We start from the raw sequence: 19,924 nt of genomic DNA on the forward strand, positions 1-19,924 counted from the left end.
TTTCACCTGATATGGCCTAAATATTTTTTTTTTCATGACTATATGGCTGGGGCATATATGTACAAACTAAAATGTTGTTTTACTACGCTTTGCGTGTAGCTCTGTTCAAAGCTAATGAAACTATGACATATTTTTATCAAACTTCATACTAAAATGATTATTATCAGTCTTGAAATTTTTGGTTTTTTATATGTTTTTGACCTTGACCTCACTTTTTCTTAAATTAGTAAATCCAGTTTTAAACATACAATTCAAAAAACTACCAGACTTGCTTTATGTTTGGTCTGACCTAGCTGGACTAGGTAAACACTGAAAATGCAATGTTTTGTTCAAGTTTTTAATTTGTCCAGAACTGACAAGCCCTACCCAAACCAAACTTGCACAGATGATGAATGTGAACGTAGACTTGCTTAGGATGCATCTGTACATTTTGACCCTCAGATCTGACCAATTAAAAATGGAGCATTGTATAAGGACTATAAGTTAGGGACCAACTTATATGAATGGAAAATGCCTCATTAGGGATTGACTTCTACCAGACGTTTAAGATGCTGCCTCAACTTACAAATGGTTCCTTAGTAACTATAAGCCCACTGAACCAAACTTGCATGGATGATGCATCTAGAGATGGACACTACCAGGCTTCGGATGTTTCTGCCTTGTCGGATTCCCAAGTAACTATAAGCCCTGTCTGACCAAACTTGCATGGATGAACTCCCTATTACCAGACTTGAAATGTTTATGTTTCAGACAGATCTCATATAACAAACTTGCATGGTGATGCATCTAAGGATTTTTTGAAAAGCTTTGAATTGACCTCATTTTTATTCCCAAATAATGTATAGCCCACTTGAACCAAAGACAATTTTATACACATCAAAAATAGGCAGGGCATTCAATGTCTATTTCTAGTTGTCAAATTTAGATGTACAAACTGAAATGATGAACTTTTTTTAAAGTTAATGATACAATCCTTAAAAAATTTCTGAACATTTGAAGTAGAACTTACATAGGAGCTAAATGGCATGGCTTTGTTGACCCTCAGTCTGGACTTGACCACTATGTGTGGTGGGCAGGGACCACCCCTGGAGGAAACGATATCCTCCCAGAAAAAGAAGTCCACCTGACTACAACTGGGGTGGTGTTTAATTTGTCACCAGAACTCCCTATTGGGAAACGTGTTTATGTTTCAGTCAGAGCATATAACAAAGCTGGTAAGGTCTTACTTATTGTGAATTGTTCTACTGTAGCAAATGTGTAACTACAAAAAGTGAATAGTAGAAGATGTTGCTACCAGATAATATATATGGCAAATAATCTTTCAGATGCAACTGTAGGTTATAATTATTGGGATTGATTTATATCCTATATTTATGAACATTTACACCATATTGAAAGATAAATGTTATTCAGCTTATATGAATAAAATACATTGGACTTCTTCGTCAGGTTTATTTACTGCCTCAACTTCAAATGGTTTCTTGGTGGACACCACTGCTCCAGTCATTTCTATGGGTCCTAGATTTGCCTCGGACTTCAGCCTCGTGTCAGATACACAGTTCTACAGGACCCTGATGAAGGTGGAGTGGTCAGTGAGTGACCCAGAATCCCACATAGAGAGACAATATCTCTCTGTAAAGTCTCACATTGGGGGAGAGTTTGATCTGGCATCCACTAAGGTGAATTTGAAATATTGTTGATATATTGACTCAATTTTAGGTTCAAAGCAGGAATGTCATGAAATGGCTCCTGGCACTTGAAGGAAAGACAATTCAAATAATTAAAGAGAGTGAAAATGTCATGGAATCATGTAATAGAATTTAATATTTGATACTCAAATGAACTTTTTTTATGCAGGTGAATGGAATTGCAAGAGACTTTATCCTGACAGGTATGAAGTTACATGATGGAGTGACTTACTATGTGACTCTGATATCTTGTAATGGCGCCCAGATCTGTAGTTCTGCTACCACTAAGGGTTTGATTGTGGATACCACCCCTCCATCCAGAGGTAGGGTCTCTATAGATATCATTACTGTATACGTACTGTAGATGAATTTAAATCGGGGCGAATTCAAAGAACACAGTTTAAATTCTTAAACAGAGCTGGGGCTGGGCGAATTTATAATGGGGCAAATATTGTTTACAAGTGTAAAAGGGTAAAAATAACATGGGGCAAAAATAACCCACTGTACAGTATTACTCCACTCATATGAAACTCAAGTTAAAAATGAATTGTAATGAATAAGTTGAGAAGAGACTATTCATTTTCCGTATTTTACAGGAATGTTTGCTATTGAAACTGACCATGCTGCTAACTTGACCAGACACAGTGCTGGCTGGATGACTTGGGAGAAGACGGCAGTCAATCTGGCCTGGCTGGGATTCTCTGACCTTCACTCTCAGATCTCCCATTACTACATCAATGTAGGCTCAGTCTTCATGGGCAATGATATGAACGAGGTAGGAACTTTCTCTTCAAGTTATAGATCTGAATTTGTGCATACAGTGTGCTGTGTTTTTCGAAGAGGATTTTGAATTTATTAAATGCAACAGGAATAAGTTGTGTTTTGTGTCAGGCCAAAAAATTAAAAATTCAATGCAGGTGGCAGGCTTTTTTTTCTTTTTTTTTTTTTTTTTTGAAGAAGGTTTTACACCTGTGTTATTCCAAACATTTATTTAAAAGTTAATTTATAAAATACTGTAAATATAGAAGAAATATGTTGTTTTTCTGATAAAAACGTCTATCTTAGCATTTATGAAAAGGAAATGACTCGATTTTCTTTTTCAACTTGGAAAAATAGAAAATTGAGTTATTTCCCTTTTCAATATATCCATAAAATGGATCAATGCGGCTGTTTTTTAACCGATGCGGTGATGCCTGAGAAACTATTGATTAATTTTTTTGGCCTCAGGAGAAAAAATTTAAGAGTAAGACAGATGCATATTATTTATGCATATCATTTTAAAAGTATATATTTTCTGATGGTATAAATAGTAAGTAATCCGAAAGTAATGAAGAAGTGGTACATTAAAATGATTCACTTATACTCAAACCACATTTTATAAATGTGATGTTTGTTCACACCAAATTGCTTTCCCAGTTGTTTGAAGCAATTTTAAGAAAAATGTTTGTTTTTCAGGAGCCAGGTCGACCAACAAGAGTGGAATACAAGAATACTGGAGAAGATAAGTATGATGAAGGAATCGTACAGACTTCTAAAGTAAAAACCAGTAGTTACGACTCCAGTCAGAAATACCTGTATATCAGCATGTGGGCAGTTAATAAGGTTAGTTTTATATAGAAGTCAGTCAGCTACAGAGCTGTAGCTCACTGGTCTGACATTGAATTGAAATTAGTGTGGGCAACCAGACTGTGCATTCAAAAAGCTATATACAAAACTGTGTGGTTCTCAAGTTAAGTCTTTGAATTTTTAATCTAAAGTTTAGAGTTAGACAGAAGCTACCTGATTTGTTAGATATAGAAAAATGTTATTTTTGGCCTCAAACTTTAAAACGTGGATATAAAAATGTAATTAGATATTTTAATTTGATAATTTTCAGGTAGGGTTGAGCAGTCCAATCATACACTCCCAGTTTGAGAAGATCCCAGGGGGTGACCTATTTTTAATTCGACGGTGTGAAGCTGTGACCTGTGAGGGGCATTGTGTGTGTGCCCCCCAAGATAAAGTCTGTCACCCTCCACAAACAGCATGCCAGGATATATCCTCAAATAGTAAGAATCCATTCAAAGAAATTGAAAAATGGTGAAAATTGGGTCCGTTAACAAACAAATTATAAGTTACGGTATAAATACTAGTATTGGCCTTTTGTCATAACTGATACTCATACCAATTGAAGCATTCTACATATTTATGAAAACTAACATTGGCATCCTTTACTGATAAATTGTTCTTTTCAGATCAGAACAACATACTACAGGTGTATGATGTAGCTGGGAGTGGCACCAGTGATGTAGATTACACCCCGTCTAATGTCGTTTTACAGGGACAGTGGGCCATTGTCAACAACTTTGGAAATCCCCCTCAGTGGTAAGCTACTCATGACACTGCAATTGACATTCTGTCAAATAAAGTTATAGAGGGTTTTCTGTGCAGGTTCACCAAATTTAGTTAAAAAACTGAGGAATACATTTAACCAACAATGTAATGTTGATTGTACATTGTATTATGAAAATAAAGGAAAATTTAAACTTATACAAATGTATTCATAAAAGTATTCAGTGATATAAATTTTCTAACTATTATTAAGTGTATCCTCCTGATTTATCTCCCTTTAGGTATCAATGGAGTGTGGGGTACACAGAAAAATCCTCCCCAGAGGGAATATTTAATCAGGCTACAGAGAGAATATGGCATGATGCTGGACGAAATATGAAACAAATCTTTTTAACAAAATATGGTACATATATACATGTAACTGTATTTCTGAATAAAAAAATCTGTTGATATTGAAGTGAGTTTGGAATTAAACTAAATGTTGTTTTACAGGTATTTCTCTCAAGGAAACAGTCAAATATTCCTTCTTCCTAAAAGTGTGGTATGATGAAAACACTTATGCAGTGTTTAAGTCTGACGGAGTTACCATTGCTACACAGAAACCTGCAGTAACAAATATAAGGGGCAGTGCAGTAAGTCTTACATAAAACTATTAAGTTTCCCAATTTAAACTGTCCTTGTCAGATTATCTCTGCACTGCAGATATTGTTGTCCATCTTCAATGAATACTTTTAAAATGAAATACCGTATAATCCCTGTTAACCGCCCCTGCCCCTATAAGCGCCCCCTTAGGTCTTTTTAAATTGTCAGGAATTAAGAGCCCCTTGCAGAGTGATTAAAATCAACTAGAATCGTATCAATAAATTGAAGAACGTGAAAATGAAACTTGTCTATGATCCAATTTCTCAGTGGAAAATGAATAATTTAACATAATTTGGGTGGAATATCTTCACTTTAATTAAAGTTAGACATTATTTTAGTGGTTCCTTTTATTTATTTTTTTTCCGTAAGATTTTGTGAAGTTAAATGCAATTTTCTAAGCGCCCAGGTTGGTTAATAGGGATTATACGGTAAAATAGAATGAATGTAAAAAAAAAAAAAAAACATAAAGAAATTTAATATCTTGATCAGATCATTTTTGACAGAAACGTAGCTTACATGGTGACTTTGTTTCTTGAAAAGTTGACTGAGAGGCTAGGCATAATCTTTGATATTTTAAAAGCTTTAATTGGAAAAGATGTAATTTATTTAAATTACTTTTGCAGGTGAGAGAAAAAATGTTGGGAAGCAATTTTGTAGATCAAGATTTCATGAAGGGAGGGTTTCCTTTCACAGTTGAGTGGAACAGTAAATTCCTTGATGCTGAGAATGCCATCAAGACATTCCATCTGTACATCAGTACATATCCAGGAGGTTTGTAAATTTATTTGTCAATCTGATTAAAATCAGATCCTTTGATCCGCTCACATAGATCGCTACACAAGGATCTTGTCATCTGGTACCTTTGAATTAGAGAGGGGAGGCATGACGCTGGAAAAATCGTGACCTAGTTTTGTAGCCTTTAAAAGACCACAGTCTTTTTACAGTTATATAATAAGTACTTGCTTTCGTCTTGTTCTTTAACTCTTTGTTTTGTACGAAACCATAAAAAGCTACTTTCATCTAATTTCGTTTTTCCGAAAGTCGCTTAAGTACGACCTCTCTGATTGGTCAAAATTTTCATGAATATTTTTATTAGAAAAGTCAAGGAGATGACCCCAAAAAGATCCTTGTGTAGCGATCTAAAAATGATCTGATTTTAATCAGATTGATTTATTTGTATTCTTTCCACTCATTGACAGACAACTTTGTTTCGTAAAAAAATATATACCTAAAAACTTTGGATTTAAAGATGGGTTTAAATTTAATTTTCAAGTAAAATTCTTAATATTGAAGAACAAAATACGAATTGATCTCTGATCTGACAGATAGTTTCCGTGAAAACCGAGAGATGAGGGGTTTGAGAGATAGAATGTTAAAAAAAACCGAGAAATCCGATAAATCTACTTTTATAGATAACAGTATATATAAATAAAGTCATTGCACGTTTTCAATCATGGTGACAGGTAATTTACGTGATAAACAACAATGATTGTATTTCGAATAATAAAACGAAATTAAAAGTTTCAGTATTTATTTGATCTTATTTCATGATTAAATTAAACCCGAATAGCAGTTGTCGGTTTGGCTAACGGCTTTTGACCTTCACCAGTGTTCACCAGATTTTTCTTAATCGGTATTCAGTCCTCGAGAAAGGAATTTTCTTGTGCAATGTATGCCATGCTGCCATTATTTAGACTCTATTTAATCATAACAAAAGTTCATAGTCTATCGGAACTTACTGAAACGAACATCTATAAATTAAATTTCTAAAAATTTGTCTTGCTTTTAAATTCGAAATAATTTGTTTATAATTTTGTAATTAATAACCAAATAATTCATGAAACAGGGTTTCCTTTCAACTGTAGTGGATCTATGTAAACATTTAATTAACACCTCCATGTCAAAAAGGCGTTCATTATATACAGGATTGTAAATAAAAATTTGTATTCTTAAAGATTGACAGACAAAATTCAAAAAAAATATATAAAAGACTTTGGATTTGAGAAAACTTAAATTAAAAAATTAAAGAATAAAAAGGGTTTTAATTTAATTTTCAAGTAAAATTCTTAATATTGAAGAACAAAATATATCTAATTGCTGAATTCATCAACTGAATGACACATCATTGTTTTGCTTTAAAATCTTGATTTTTCAAGAATTATCTTTGATAAATTGACATGGGATATGTTGATGTTTTCCAGCTGCCAATGTCAAGATACCAAGGTATACCTACATGTGTATGTGCTTATAATTACACAGTATGTTTTGATACATTTTAAATCAGGTCATGACATTTTGGACATTGGTGAAGATCTACAAGGTACACAAACATCATATAACGTGATGCGGTCGTCCATTCTCCTGCCAGGAATTACCTACTACAGTAACATCCAGGCTTACGGATACTCTGACATCCACCACACTGAGTCATCCGATGGATTCAAACCAGACAAAACTAAACCTGTCACAGGAATTGTGTTTGATGGAATAGGTAGGCAAAGTCTTGTACAAGATCCTAATGTGATTTTTATCATCTGCAGCATATCTGTTACTCAAATAAATATCCATATAGTTATTATATTTTTTGATTTCAGAATAGAGCCAAGCAGTTTGTATGATTGTACAAGTCTAAATTTTGATTTTTGTACCTGTCCTTATGTCTCTTATTGGCAAAATGCCAATTGTCCAAGAATAATTTAAATAACTTTTAATCTTTCACCCTTGAAAAAATCTTGTTCATTTAATTTATGTTGTTTCAAATGAAAAAGCTCAAAAATGATTTTTTTTATTAGGTTTACATGACCTGGAGTTCCAGAATACATCAGATATAGTAGCAGCTCACTGGCATGGCTTCTCAGACATTGGTTCAGGTGTACAGCTTTATAACTGGTGTGTGGGATCCACCCCTGATGTTGTCACAAAACATAGAGATGTGGAGTGTGGTTACCGAAGCTGGGAGACTGTAGGCTTACACAACTCTGTGTCCAGAACTTTACAGACACCACTCAATCACAGTAAGTAGAACAATTGGAAAAAAAGTAATACTTAATACACTAGGGAGTAGAAATGTAATATGTGGCTCTTGTTCGATGAAAATGTCTTTCTTTTCAGGCAGGACTTACTACAATAAAGTGTATGCTGTAGACAATGTTGGCTACAAGTCTTCTGTGGTGGTCTCTGATGGTGTCACCATAGATCTCACCCCTCCTGAGCCTCAGTATCTCTTCCACACCGGCAACAACCTTCTGTCTAATCCGTCCTTTGAGATGTCCCCTAATGTGCTGCAGTCATCAGATGTTAATACCACCGACATTTGTAATGTGACCGTGGACTACCAGCCCAGCAGCTGGAATGTGTCCTCCCTGGGATGTGGGGCCGTCGTGTCCTCTGATAAGAACCTGGCCAGAGACGGCAGATCCTTCCTGTTCGTCCGGGGGAGTGTGACCCAGGCACTGACTGGACTGGTCATGGGTGGACTTTATAGGGTCAATTTTTTCTCCAGCCATCTATCCATTAGCAGTTCTACCCAGTCCAACAAAGAGGGGTATATACAAATGGGAGACAAGAGACATGTATTCCTCCTCTACACCAAGCCTTACAGGGGAGATGGCAATGATAAAATCACAGCAAGGGAGGAAATTTCCTGGCACAAGCACACCTTTTATTTTATAGCAATGAAAAAATCGGCTGATCTTCAAGTGGGCAGTGTGGATGAAAAGACAGGAATTTTTCTGGATCACATGACTGTAGAGCATGTGGAAAGGGACTCAAACAATGGAACAAGTGGATTACATGTTCAGGCCCATGTTGTTTATCTACATGAGTGGGGCTCTGTCCACGGATCCTGGAGTTTTGTGGAGGACGTTAGCTCCATTACAGAATACCAGTGGGCTATAGGTAAATAAAACATCCTGTGTGGTATTATCACTTTACTTATTTATACATGCAATTACTGTAGATCACTTAATTTTCGCGAACCTTATTTCCGCAAGATAGCCATGGACTCTTTTAGCAAGACAAAATTTTCACGAATTATGGTCATCGTTCTATATAATCTTAAGGAATTCTATTATACACGAGAATGAAATTTTCGTGAGCATACCGTCTCGCGTAATTACGCGAAAATAAAGTTCTCGCAAATAAAAAGTGATTTACAGTAGTTCATGTTCATAAGAAGTTATATTTTAAAGATAGTTTTTACCTATACTCCTTAAGCGCAAGGAAATTCTGTTCTCAGATAACTTTTCAGTTTGAATTGTTTATCTAGGCTACACAAGAGGAGGGACACAGTTACAGAATTTCCAGAGTGTGGGACTCTCCAACTTTGCTTTTAACTCCCAAGTGACCTTGACTCATGATTCCTATATATACATCACAGCTGTGGCCCAGAATTCAGCTGGTTTGAGGGGCATTTCTTATTCAGATAAAATTCTGGTAGACCTTACCCCTCCAAAAATAGAAGAAGTCCTGGATGGTGATTTGTTAGGTATATATCAGACTACAGATGAAAAACAGTTATCTATTCAAATTATGGAACATTTGGTATATGTACATTTGCATTTTGAGTGAAATGTAAGAAAGCAACATTAGGCTATACATTAACCTGTACATTCCAGATATACAAATGAACTGTACTGCTTTCTTTGTTACATATTTATGCTTGTGAAGCTGAAAAGATTTTTATAGTTTTGCAGTTTTTTTAGCTCACTTAAATTGAAGGCTCTATTCTGATCAAATTCGTCCATTGTTCTCTTTCTTGTTCTTGTCATAAACTCTCCAAATTTTCATCTTCTCCTCCAGAAAAACTACCAATTTCAACCAAACTTAGCACAGATTATCTTTGGGTTAAGAGGATTTAGGTTTGTTCATATGAAGGGTCCTATCCTCTTCAAAGGGCAAATGATCAAGATTGGGTAATTTAAATCTCTTGTCCTCAAGAACCATGGGGTCATAAGAGATGAAAATACAGGTAACTCTCGATACCTCGAAGTCCGCTGGACAGAGGAAAAACTTCGAGAGATCAAGAGTTCGAGTTTTCAAGAGTACAGAATTTCCAGGTTTGTTTGGCAGGTTTAAAAATTAGTCTTGCCTTTTCACACATGGTTTTTTATAAAACAGCGATATGATTTCATATTTTAGATGAATATTTATTAATCTGAGTAAAGTCAAAAATTGTATATCGTCATTTTATGTTTATTTTTTATTCTTTATAATACGGACATCATACTACGCATTCGTTATATGAAAGCGACATTTTACAGCGCCGCGTGGTACATAGCATTGTGATTTTTCCTAACACGTGCATTGAACAAAGTTCTGTAAATATTTGTCCAACAATAGTTGTCATATTGACACTGAGGCTGTTTCTGGATTTTCATATTTCGTTAAACTTTGACACTGACTCGAAATAAAAACTAAATTTTCTAAGTGTTTCGTATTGTAATCTGCAATTACATTTTCTAAGTGACACTGCGTTTCTAAATTATCGTAATACAGTCGATGATGATATTTTAATAGCATATAGGCAACAACGTAAGATTAATTATAAATCAATTATCACCTTGCAGTATCAGTGTCACCTGAATAAACATCCCGTTTCACGAGACCTGCGTCTTCTGCCTGGGCCATAAATGTCCAGGTAAAGTTGCTAATTATGTAACTTGTATACACATATCCACTTCGAGGTATCAAGGGTAAATTTCAATAGAATATGCATAGCGGGACTGCATTTTGACTTCGAGGGATCAAGGGTATCGAGAAATCAAGAGTTCGAGAAATCAAGAGTAAATTTGCTTGGTTATATAGGGGAAAAAATCGGGACCGGAGACTCACGTCGAGCGATCAAGAACTTGGAGAGATCGAAGTTCGAGCCATCAAGAGTTACCTGTACTTGCTGGTAAAGTAGCTTCAAATTTGTTCAAATCTTGATCCCTGGGGTTTGCGGTAGAATGGAGCCACAATGGGCAATCAGAGTTTTGCATAAGAAAATGCATGTGTAGGGAAAATCTTTTCAAGTCTTCATCTTTAGAACAACAAACCATGATTAGTTATGTTGATAATGGAAGCATCCTCTGTCTCAGTATAATAAAATCATGATACCTCTGTGAATGATGGGACTTTTGGTAAGGTTGAGTGCACAGTTTTTAATTTTATTTAGGAATATTTAAGGGGAAAGTATGCAAATAAACAACAGAAGAGTCCAAGTTACTGAGGAGAGCAGTGTGGGACATGGGCTTCTTCTTGGGGTATCTTGTCACCTGAGCTTGTTTAATATTATTATTATTAGAAAAAAAGTTTACAATGGATTCATTTTGTTGCAGGAGAAGACCTTGATGCTTGGAAGGAGAACACGGTGTATGTCAACTGGAAAGTTACAGATGATGAATCTGGTCTGGACTACTGTGAATGGGCTATAGGTAATGATTGGATGTAGGGAAAGAAAATGGAGCATTGCTTAAAATAAAGAAACCCAAAAATGGACAAAAATTATCTCCAAGAAAAGAATTAAACATGCATATAAAGATTATATAGTTTTAAATGTAGATATGCAATTATAAAAATGTTCAGGTTAACTAACAGCATAGACAGAAATGAGCAAAAGATTTTGAACATGGTGGAAGTTTTTATTTAAAATACTGCTTACTGTTTCTTGCATAGGATATCAACCAAAAGGCATTGAAGTACAAAGCTTTGAGAAAATTAAAATTGATGATAGAAAATCTTACAAGGATTTTGATCCAAGTGTACTTCAGGGGAGGACCGTATACTCCACAATACAATGTCAGAACAAGGCAGGACTACTGTTCAGTTTATCCTCAGATGGAGTGACCGTTTTTGACCAGCCCCCATCCATGGCTTCTGCTGTGATACAGACACGGCCATTGTCAGTGACAGAATACCCAGCTATGGATTATTATCAGAGTGTAGACAATAATCTGAGGATTGTATGGAGTGGAGTGTCAGACAAGATTGGAGTACAACAGTACAAGGTATTTATCTTGAGTACCAGTACAGGTACAGGTATGTCTAAGTCTGGGACCAATTTTGAATAGACCATTAACTGTTAGAGAAATGAAGCTTCATGAACCATGAGTTTCTGACATTGCTTACCTTTGCTTATCAAGATGTGTTCAGCAAATGGAAAGACCTTAAAGGAAGGAGGAAAGCATGGCCAGGTTGATTGTTTGGCAATATAGAAGCTAAAGGCTACTGAAATGTTTGAAAATTTTCTTTGTAGATATCTGTGAACAGCAACAAGTACAATTTGGATGGTATGGGGCTTACATTTTCTGATGCTCAAGATGTGCTCTTTACCAGTGTTAGCAATGTTGACCTTGGTCAAGGACAAACAAATGTTACTCTCCAGGCTATAAACAAACTCCTGGAGCGCAGCGTCCCTCTACATTATAATCTGACCGTGGTCGCTGACAAGCCCATCAAAGATCGTGAGTGTGAAAGTCTTCTGCATATTTATTGAAGCTTTATAATCCTATTCACCCAATATGAAAAGAGGGTGAAATTTCATTGTGATTTATTTGTATAAATTGAGATGAGTGAGGGTGAGTAAATTGCATATTTGATTACCCTCTTTGGGCTTGTCAAAATGTGTCTGATCCATAATTCTAAAACTCAATACATGAAAGGTCCATAAATATTGTTTATGACTTAGGATTTGTTTGCTCGTGACCTATCTTTTGTGCAAATTTAAAATACCTTTTTACCCATCTTGAAAAATATAGGTCAGTGTATCAAAAAGAAAAATATTTTAATGATGGCCCTCAGAAACAAAAAGTTCAAGTTGTTCATTTGAAAATACCCGGTAAATTAATTCAGCTTTGGTTACTTTTCCTTTTCTTAAACAGATTTTCCTAAACATTTTTATTTATGAATATCTGCTTACCACAAAAAAATGAAAATAAGCAAATTAGCAAAATAAGCAAAAGCACTTAAAAAAACATTCCCTTTCTTTATAGCTTCCAAACAACTCTCATTAAGCTGGCACGATGGAAACAAAGAATTTGTTGTATCATGGGATGGGATATTTACCTCCGATCATCCGCTGAGGTTTGAAGTATCAGCTGGAACTGCTCTGGGTGGGGGTAACGTCATACAGTGGCAGGAGACCCGTGCCACCAGTATTACATTTGGACTTCCTGACTCGGTGACTGGTACCTCCCGACTCAAGGTCTACATGATTGTGCGTGCCATAGCTGCTGGTGGGGACTACACTGATATACTAGGAACCATCACTTTACCTGCCTAATAAAGGCATGACTCAGATTCAACATTCTTTTTTATAAGGTTTGAAAAATTTATCTGAAATTACATTATTACAATCTGTACAATGTATATAAAATATCAATTTTATTTTTTTATCCCTTTACTTTTAGTAACATGTTTTTGATATGTTATTTTTTATGCCCCCTAATTTGAAGATTCAGGGGTATGTAGTTTTTTTTACTGTCCATCCATCTACATGTATCTAGCTGTCCTCTTATGAGACCATAAACTTAGATCAAGGAATAAAGTCAAAATATCAAACATTACTTTTCAAATAGTGTCCATTTTAAACACACATAGACCATATATTGATGCAATTCTCCATGCATATATTTTTATAGGATTGTATATTTCTTTAAAAATAATTTTCATCTAATTTTAGTTAAGCTTTATTCATACATAGACTAATAATGCAACTCTGTTTCTGAGGAAGAAGTTTTCTTATAATTACCTTCATTTAAAGGATATTTTTCAACTTTGTTACTGTACATAGGGCTTTCAAGATGTTAGAATTCTGTGATGTTACATAATCTGTGATAGGTCACTGATATATTGTTAATTGACTTGCTCAATCCTGTTAAATTTTTACTTATTTTTTCTGTCATTAAAATTAACACAATCAATTTTGTGATTTTTGTCTCTTTTTGATTTTTAACCTCATTGTTAAAGCATGTAGCTTAGTCAGGAAATAGACTGATTAATTTACTGAAATGGAAACTTGTCCTGAGCAGGTAATGAAAGTATTAATTTACCACCTGGTCAGGTCAAGTCATCACTGAGCCAATAAATTCACATATAGGTCAGATTTTGAACTGATGAAATCACCCATGGATCAGGCAAAAATTAATTGAGCTCTTGTTCAGGTAACTGAAACATTTCACCATTAGGCCAGGGATTGAAAACAAGAAGCAAATTCAAAGAATTGTGGTGCCCTGTTTTTGGTGTCTTAGTGGATGGGATGTGTTTTTTTAATGACATATTGTGTCAATCTTCAAGGTTGCAGGTCAAAAATTCAAGTATACATGTATTTAGAAAGTCCTTGTCACAGGTAATAAACATGTAAAAAAAAAAAAAGAAAGAAAGAAAGCCCTATCTCTTATCCTTCAAAATTTGTGACCAAGGTTAATGATTTTGTGACAGATGATAGAGATTTAATATCCCCTCGCTTTCCGCGGAAAATTTGTGACCGCGTACATAGCGTAAATTAATACCACGCGGAAAAAAGTACTTCTACAGTATTTTCATTTTCAGGCCTTTGTTGAATCGAAATATCCCCTTGAACTTGAAGTTAAAGACACAACAGACTCCGAAATATTTGTAACATGTTTAGTTATGTCTACTGGAGGAAAGAAACTTAATGGCAAACTAACGATTAAACTTTATAGGTGATGAACGTATTAACTTTTCTTTCATAAGCTCCCTTTCTTTCGAAGCATTATACCGTTACTGCATGCATATATCATTAATTTCCCAATTTATCTCCATACACAAAAGCATGTTATAAGCACGATCAATTATTAAAATCAGGCAATAGACGAACAATAGAGAACTGATGCAACACGGATATCAAAATCAACATTTCACAAATTTTATGGTCAATACAATGTCAGTGTCCTTCTCAGCAAAAACAATCTATTGCTAAGTCAAAATTTGCATTCAATTTGTTAGACTATCATGTTGACACTGATTATTTGTTAGACTATCATGTTGACACTGATTATTGTCCCCCGCTTGAAAAGTGGGGGATATTAATTTGGGTTTGTCCGTCCGTCCGTCTTTCTGTCTGTCTGTAACGCTTTCGTTTCCACACGATATCTCGAGAACCCTTTGAGCTTTTGCAATGAAATTTAGCATAGCAACTCCCTATGGACTAAAGAAGACCCCTATTGATTTTGAGGTCAAAAAGTCAAAGGTCAAGGTCATAAATAAGCAAATTCTGTCTGTTAAAACACTTTCGTTTCCACACGATATCTCTAGAACCATTTGAGCTATTGCAATGAAATTTTACATAACAACTCCCTGTGGCCTAGTGAAGACCCCTATTGATTTTGAGGTCAAAAGGTCAAAGTTCAAGGTCGAAAATTTATACATTCTGTCTGTGTGTAACACTATCATTTCCGGGCGATATTTCAGGAAGATTTTGAGCTTATGCAATGTAATTTTATACCAAAACTCCCTAGGACCTCTCTCGCCCCTCTCAAAGTGCCCCGCCCCGTTTGTTTTATTAGTATTTATAGTATTACATGTCGCTATTTTTAGCGCAGGGGCATGAGGCGAGTTATTGCGTATGAAACTGGTTCTCGGCGGACTTTATGTTCTTGTTACATCTATTAAAACTGTTTAATAAAGGCTATATAAATCAAACACCATGGATTGTGTAAAATTTTGAGAATACCGAACATGAATATATACATGTATGCGACTTCAATTCTGCATATACTTCACACAGAGTAAAGCGAATCCGTGGTCGATTGGTTATGTCTCTCGCTTCACATGCGAGAGGTCCCGGGATCGAATCCCGGTCGATCCTTTCTTTTTTTCTTTTCTATTTTTTTTTAAATACATGTACATTTTTTTTTTTTTTTTTTTTTACTAAATGATAGTATTCAGCATGTGAAATGAAAAATTTATGAGGTTATAAAATCATCATTACAGTGTGATAAATATTCCATATAAAAAGAATCTTCTATACACATAATAAAGAATAAGCAATCAAATCTGTATATGCATATTGACATACATGTATTTTATTTGCCTCAGTATACATGTATATATTTAATATGTCTAATTCTACAAATTTAGTCAGGGGGATCCGACTTTTTCCCTAAGCGGGGGACACGAATTCTCTGAATTAGCTTGTTTGTTGATAGATTTTACTGTTTACCCGATCATATAAACAAAAAGTACACGGCGAGGTCAGGAAATCATTACTCCTCAGTGGCACCTGAACCAATCTCTGATGTTTTAAAAGGTCCATGTTTGATTTTCTCCCAATATTATTGTTTCAATGGGCTTCGATATTTAGATGCCACCACATGTTGGTGGAGGACTGCCAGTTTTAACACTTATGCTCGGCACATTGAGTCAATGATCATTGAGCAGGACCTCAATTTTAGGGTCTCATTCGAGGGCCCAATTGCAAGTTGGAGGCGGCGATTTCCCAGTTTTCGTAATGGCGCCGGTTCTGACGTTTTCCTGGCACCTAAAAAATCTAAATCGTAAAAAGCCAGGAAAACATCAGGCTTGACCACAAAAGGGTTAATTATAGAATGTCACATAATATTGTTTATGAAAGTAAGATACCAAAGAAACAATAGTTGCACAGGTCAATGCAGTATACACACACAAATACACGATCGATGCAATGTCAGTGTCCTTCTTAGCAAAAATACACGAGTACAAATACACGTAAATGCAATAAAATGTAAACAAAAGAAATACAAAATAACCAACACGAACACGCGGATCGTCATTCCAGGCCGATATCCGTGACAATGACGTATTCAGGTGAGTATACCCCGGTACCGATATCGTAGATAGTAATATCGAAATGGCGTATGCCTATTTACGAATCAAGTTTAGCTTTAATACACTAGTCAACTTTTTTTTTACAGTTAAATTGAAATTGGATAAATTCCATTTCTTTTCCTCGTAACCATGGCGACATGGTTGTAAAAATCAATTATCCATACAAAATTATTATCTCAGTATTTTCTATTTCTGTACTTTTGTGGGTAATGGAGCCTTACCATGGCTTAACATTTGATGGTTTCTGACCAGTAATGTAGAGCTCCAAATAAATTCGTAACGAGAGTTTCTAATTAATACTGTAAAATCACATTTTCGAGGGGTCAATTTTTCGTGGTTTGAGGAAAAAGCACTTATGTATGTAACATTTTACATTTCGTGGTGGCCATAAATTCGTGGATTTCTTCATACCTTGAAAACAACGAAAATTAAACACCCACGAAAATTTGTGATTTCACAGTACTTAGAAGTAGGTATATACATATTGGCGTGTATGCCGATTTTACCCTTTATTTTTTAAGGTCTTGCAATTTCCATATGCAAGTAAAATTTATCAAATAATACTACCAAAAAATTCTGTTATCACAATTTTTCGATTCAAGTAGCCGATGCCGTATATATGATCAATGACGATTCCACTCTTGTACGTAGAAGAAAATATTGCACTTTCAAATACAATGTTTCAGTGGCATACTGATAGCTATAAATTGTACATTTTATTCTGTGGTTTTTTTATGCGCCCGGATCGATAGATCCAAGGCGTATATTGTTTTTGTCCTGTCTGTTTGTCTGTTTATCTGTTTAGCTGTTTGTCTGTTTGTCTGTCTGTCTGTTGTCAACTTTAACCTTCGCCATAACTTTTGAACCATGAAAGATAGAGACTTCATATTTGGTATGCATACTTTCCCAATGAAGTTCTTTCGAATGACACCAAGGTCAATGACCTTGTGACCTTGACTGTGACCTATATGCTAAAAATAGATATTACAATTTTTCGCCCTAACTTTTGAACCATGAGAGATAGAGACTTCATATTTGGTGTGTATACTCCACTGATGAAGTTCTTTAAATGACACCAAGGTCAATGACCTTGTGACCTTGACTTTCACTTATCTGCTGAAAATAGTTCTTTTTTAACTTTGTTGCCGCCGGGCGCATAGTGTTTCATAAACACATCCTGTTTTCTTCATTTTTAGCTCACCTGAGCCAAAGGCTCAAGTGAGCTTTTCTGATCAAAATTTGTCCGTTGTCTGTCGTTGTCGTCGTTGTCGTCGTAGTCGTCGTTGTCGTTGTTGTAAACTTTTCACATTTTCATCTTTTTCTCAAGAACCACTGGGCCAATTTCAACCAAACTTGCTACAAAGTATCCTTGGGTAAAGGGGATTCAAGTTTGTTCAAATGAAGGGCCACACCCTTTTCCAAGGGGAGATAATTATGAATTAGAGAAAAATTAATGGTTTTTTAAAAAATCTTCCTCTCAAGAACCACTGGGCCAGGAAAGATGAAACTCATGTGGAATCATCCTCAGGTAGTGTAGATTGAAGTTTGTTCAAATCATGACCCCCGGGGGTAGGGTGGAGCCAAAATGGCCGATCAAAGTTTTACAGAGGAATATATAGGAAAAATCTTTTAAAATCTTCTTCTCAAGAACCACTGGGCCAGGTAAGATGAAACTCATGTGGAATCATCTTCAGGTAGTGTAGATTGAAGTTTGTTCAAATCATGACCCCCGGGGGTAGGGTGGGGCCAATATGGTCGATCAAATTTTACATATGAAGATATAGGAAAAATTTTTAAAAACCTTCTTCTCAAGAACCACTGGGCCAGGAAAGATGAAACTCCTGTGGAATCATCCTCAGGTAGTGTAGATTGAAGTTTGTTCAAATCATGACCCCCGGGGGTAGGGTGGGGCCAAAATGGCCGGTCAAAGTTTTACATAGGAATATATAGGAAAAATCTTTAAAAATCTTTTCCTCAAGAACCACTGGGCCAGGAAAGATGAAACTCATGTGGAATCATCTTCAGGTAATGTAGATTCAAGTTTGTTCAAATCATGATCCCCGGAGGTAGGGTGGGGCCAAAATGACCGATCAAAGTTTTACATAGGAATATATAGGAAAAATCTTTAAAAATCTTCTTCTCAAGAACCACTGGGCCAGGAAAGATGAAACTCATGTGGAATCATCTTCAGGTAGTGTAGATTTAAATTTGTTCAAATCATGACCCCTGGGGGTAGGGTGGGGCCAAAATGGCCGATCAAAGTTTTACATAGGAATACATAGGAAAAATCTTTTAAAATCTTCTTCTCAAGAACCACTGGGCCAGGAAAGATGAAACTCATGTGGAATCATCTTCAGGTAGTGTAGATTCAAATTTGTTCAAATCATGACCCCCGGGTGTAGGGTGGGGCCGAAATGGCCAATCAAAAATCTACATAGGAATATATAGGAAAAATCTTCTTCTCAAGAACCATTGAGACAGGAAAGATGAAACTCATGTGGAATCATCTTCAAGTAGTGTAGATTCAAATTTCTTCAAATCATGACCCCCAGGGGTAGGGTAGGGCCAAATGGCCGATAAAAGTTTTAAATAGTAATATATAGGGAAACCTTTTAAAATCTTTTCAAGTACTTCAAAGCCATGCTTAGTGATATTTATAGGGAATCATCCTCAGGTATTGTAGATTCTAGTTTGTTCAAATCATGACCCCCTGGGGGGTTAAAATTCAATCCCCCTCTCCCCCTCCCCGCCCTCAGTTAACTTTCAGTTCTGATCTGATATGTGCTTTTTTTCTAGCCAATTGCTCAGGTGAGCGATGTGGCCCCTGGGCCTCTTGTTTTTATGTTTTCTATAGAAATTCTGTGAAATTCTTTTAAAACACTGCTCCTCCCTCAGTTGCAGCACATTCGATTTGTAACAGCATTATCTATTGCGAAACTTTAAGGTATAAAACATATTCTTCAGACCATGCAGACAAATTATGAATGCACGGGAAAAAAACGGATTATAAATATACCGATACTTCTCAGGAGTGCAGGGATTCAACAAAGCCGTTCTGACTGAGCTTTTCGAGTAACTGCCTGGCGAGTGGTACCGATGTATAGGAATTCATTGATGAGGGGAAAACTGTATTTTTAACTGTAATGTTATTGGATCTTCCCTTGATTTTTTTTTAATGTGCAGATAATGGGGATCAATAGCATCAATTAGACAGTGCATCGTCAGTGATAAAAACAAATTGATTACGGGGATAGTTATTTTATTTTTATTTAAATGTTCTCTTTACAAAACAATCAAATGAATACATTTCCACGCATTTTAAAACATAACGCTTGGTTATCCTGGCGATTAATCGACTTTTGAACAAAGTCGAAGCAAAATTATCTCGTCAGTGCTCTAACTAGTTATTTTAAAATATTAACTCTACGGGGAAGAATAAAAATACACTGTACACA

General features: G+C 35.6%; 1 protein-coding gene across 2 annotated transcripts in view; it reads left to right on the top strand.

Annotated features, from left to right (window-relative positions):
* LOC134278014 (uncharacterized) overlaps positions 1-13,564 on the top strand; it is a 105,462-nt gene extending 91,898 nt beyond the window's left edge. For both annotated transcript variants that reach the window (XM_062760314.1, XM_062760315.1), the window contains exons 36-53: positions 1,003-1,214; positions 1,450-1,679; positions 1,858-2,011; positions 2,285-2,463; positions 3,144-3,290; positions 3,565-3,736; positions 3,923-4,052; positions 4,301-4,422; positions 4,512-4,651; positions 5,285-5,432; positions 6,946-7,152; positions 7,454-7,675; positions 7,773-8,558; positions 8,929-9,147; positions 10,982-11,077; positions 11,319-11,650; positions 11,899-12,106; positions 12,635-13,564. In XM_062760314.1, the coding sequence (XP_062616298.1) occupies positions 1,003-1,214; positions 1,450-1,679; positions 1,858-2,011; positions 2,285-2,463; positions 3,144-3,290; positions 3,565-3,736; positions 3,923-4,052; positions 4,301-4,422; positions 4,512-4,651; positions 5,285-5,432; positions 6,946-7,152; positions 7,454-7,675; positions 7,773-8,558; positions 8,929-9,147; positions 10,982-11,077; positions 11,319-11,650; positions 11,899-12,106; positions 12,635-12,924 (3,994 nt within the window). In that variant the 3' untranslated portion in view covers positions 12,925-13,564. The remainder of the gene's footprint in view (positions 1-1,002; positions 1,215-1,449; positions 1,680-1,857; positions 2,012-2,284; positions 2,464-3,143; positions 3,291-3,564; positions 3,737-3,922; positions 4,053-4,300; positions 4,423-4,511; positions 4,652-5,284; positions 5,433-6,945; positions 7,153-7,453; positions 7,676-7,772; positions 8,559-8,928; positions 9,148-10,981; positions 11,078-11,318; positions 11,651-11,898; positions 12,107-12,634) is intronic.
* Positions 13,565-19,924: the final 6,360 nt, after the last annotated feature.

The sequence above is a fragment of the Saccostrea cucullata genome, unplaced genomic scaffold (assembly GCF_032062105.1).
Source record: "Saccostrea cucullata isolate Sc308-1 unplaced genomic scaffold, CSIRO_AGI_Scuc_v1 ctg458, whole genome shotgun sequence".
NCBI lineage: Eukaryota > Metazoa > Mollusca > Bivalvia > Ostreida > Ostreidae > Saccostrea > Saccostrea cuccullata.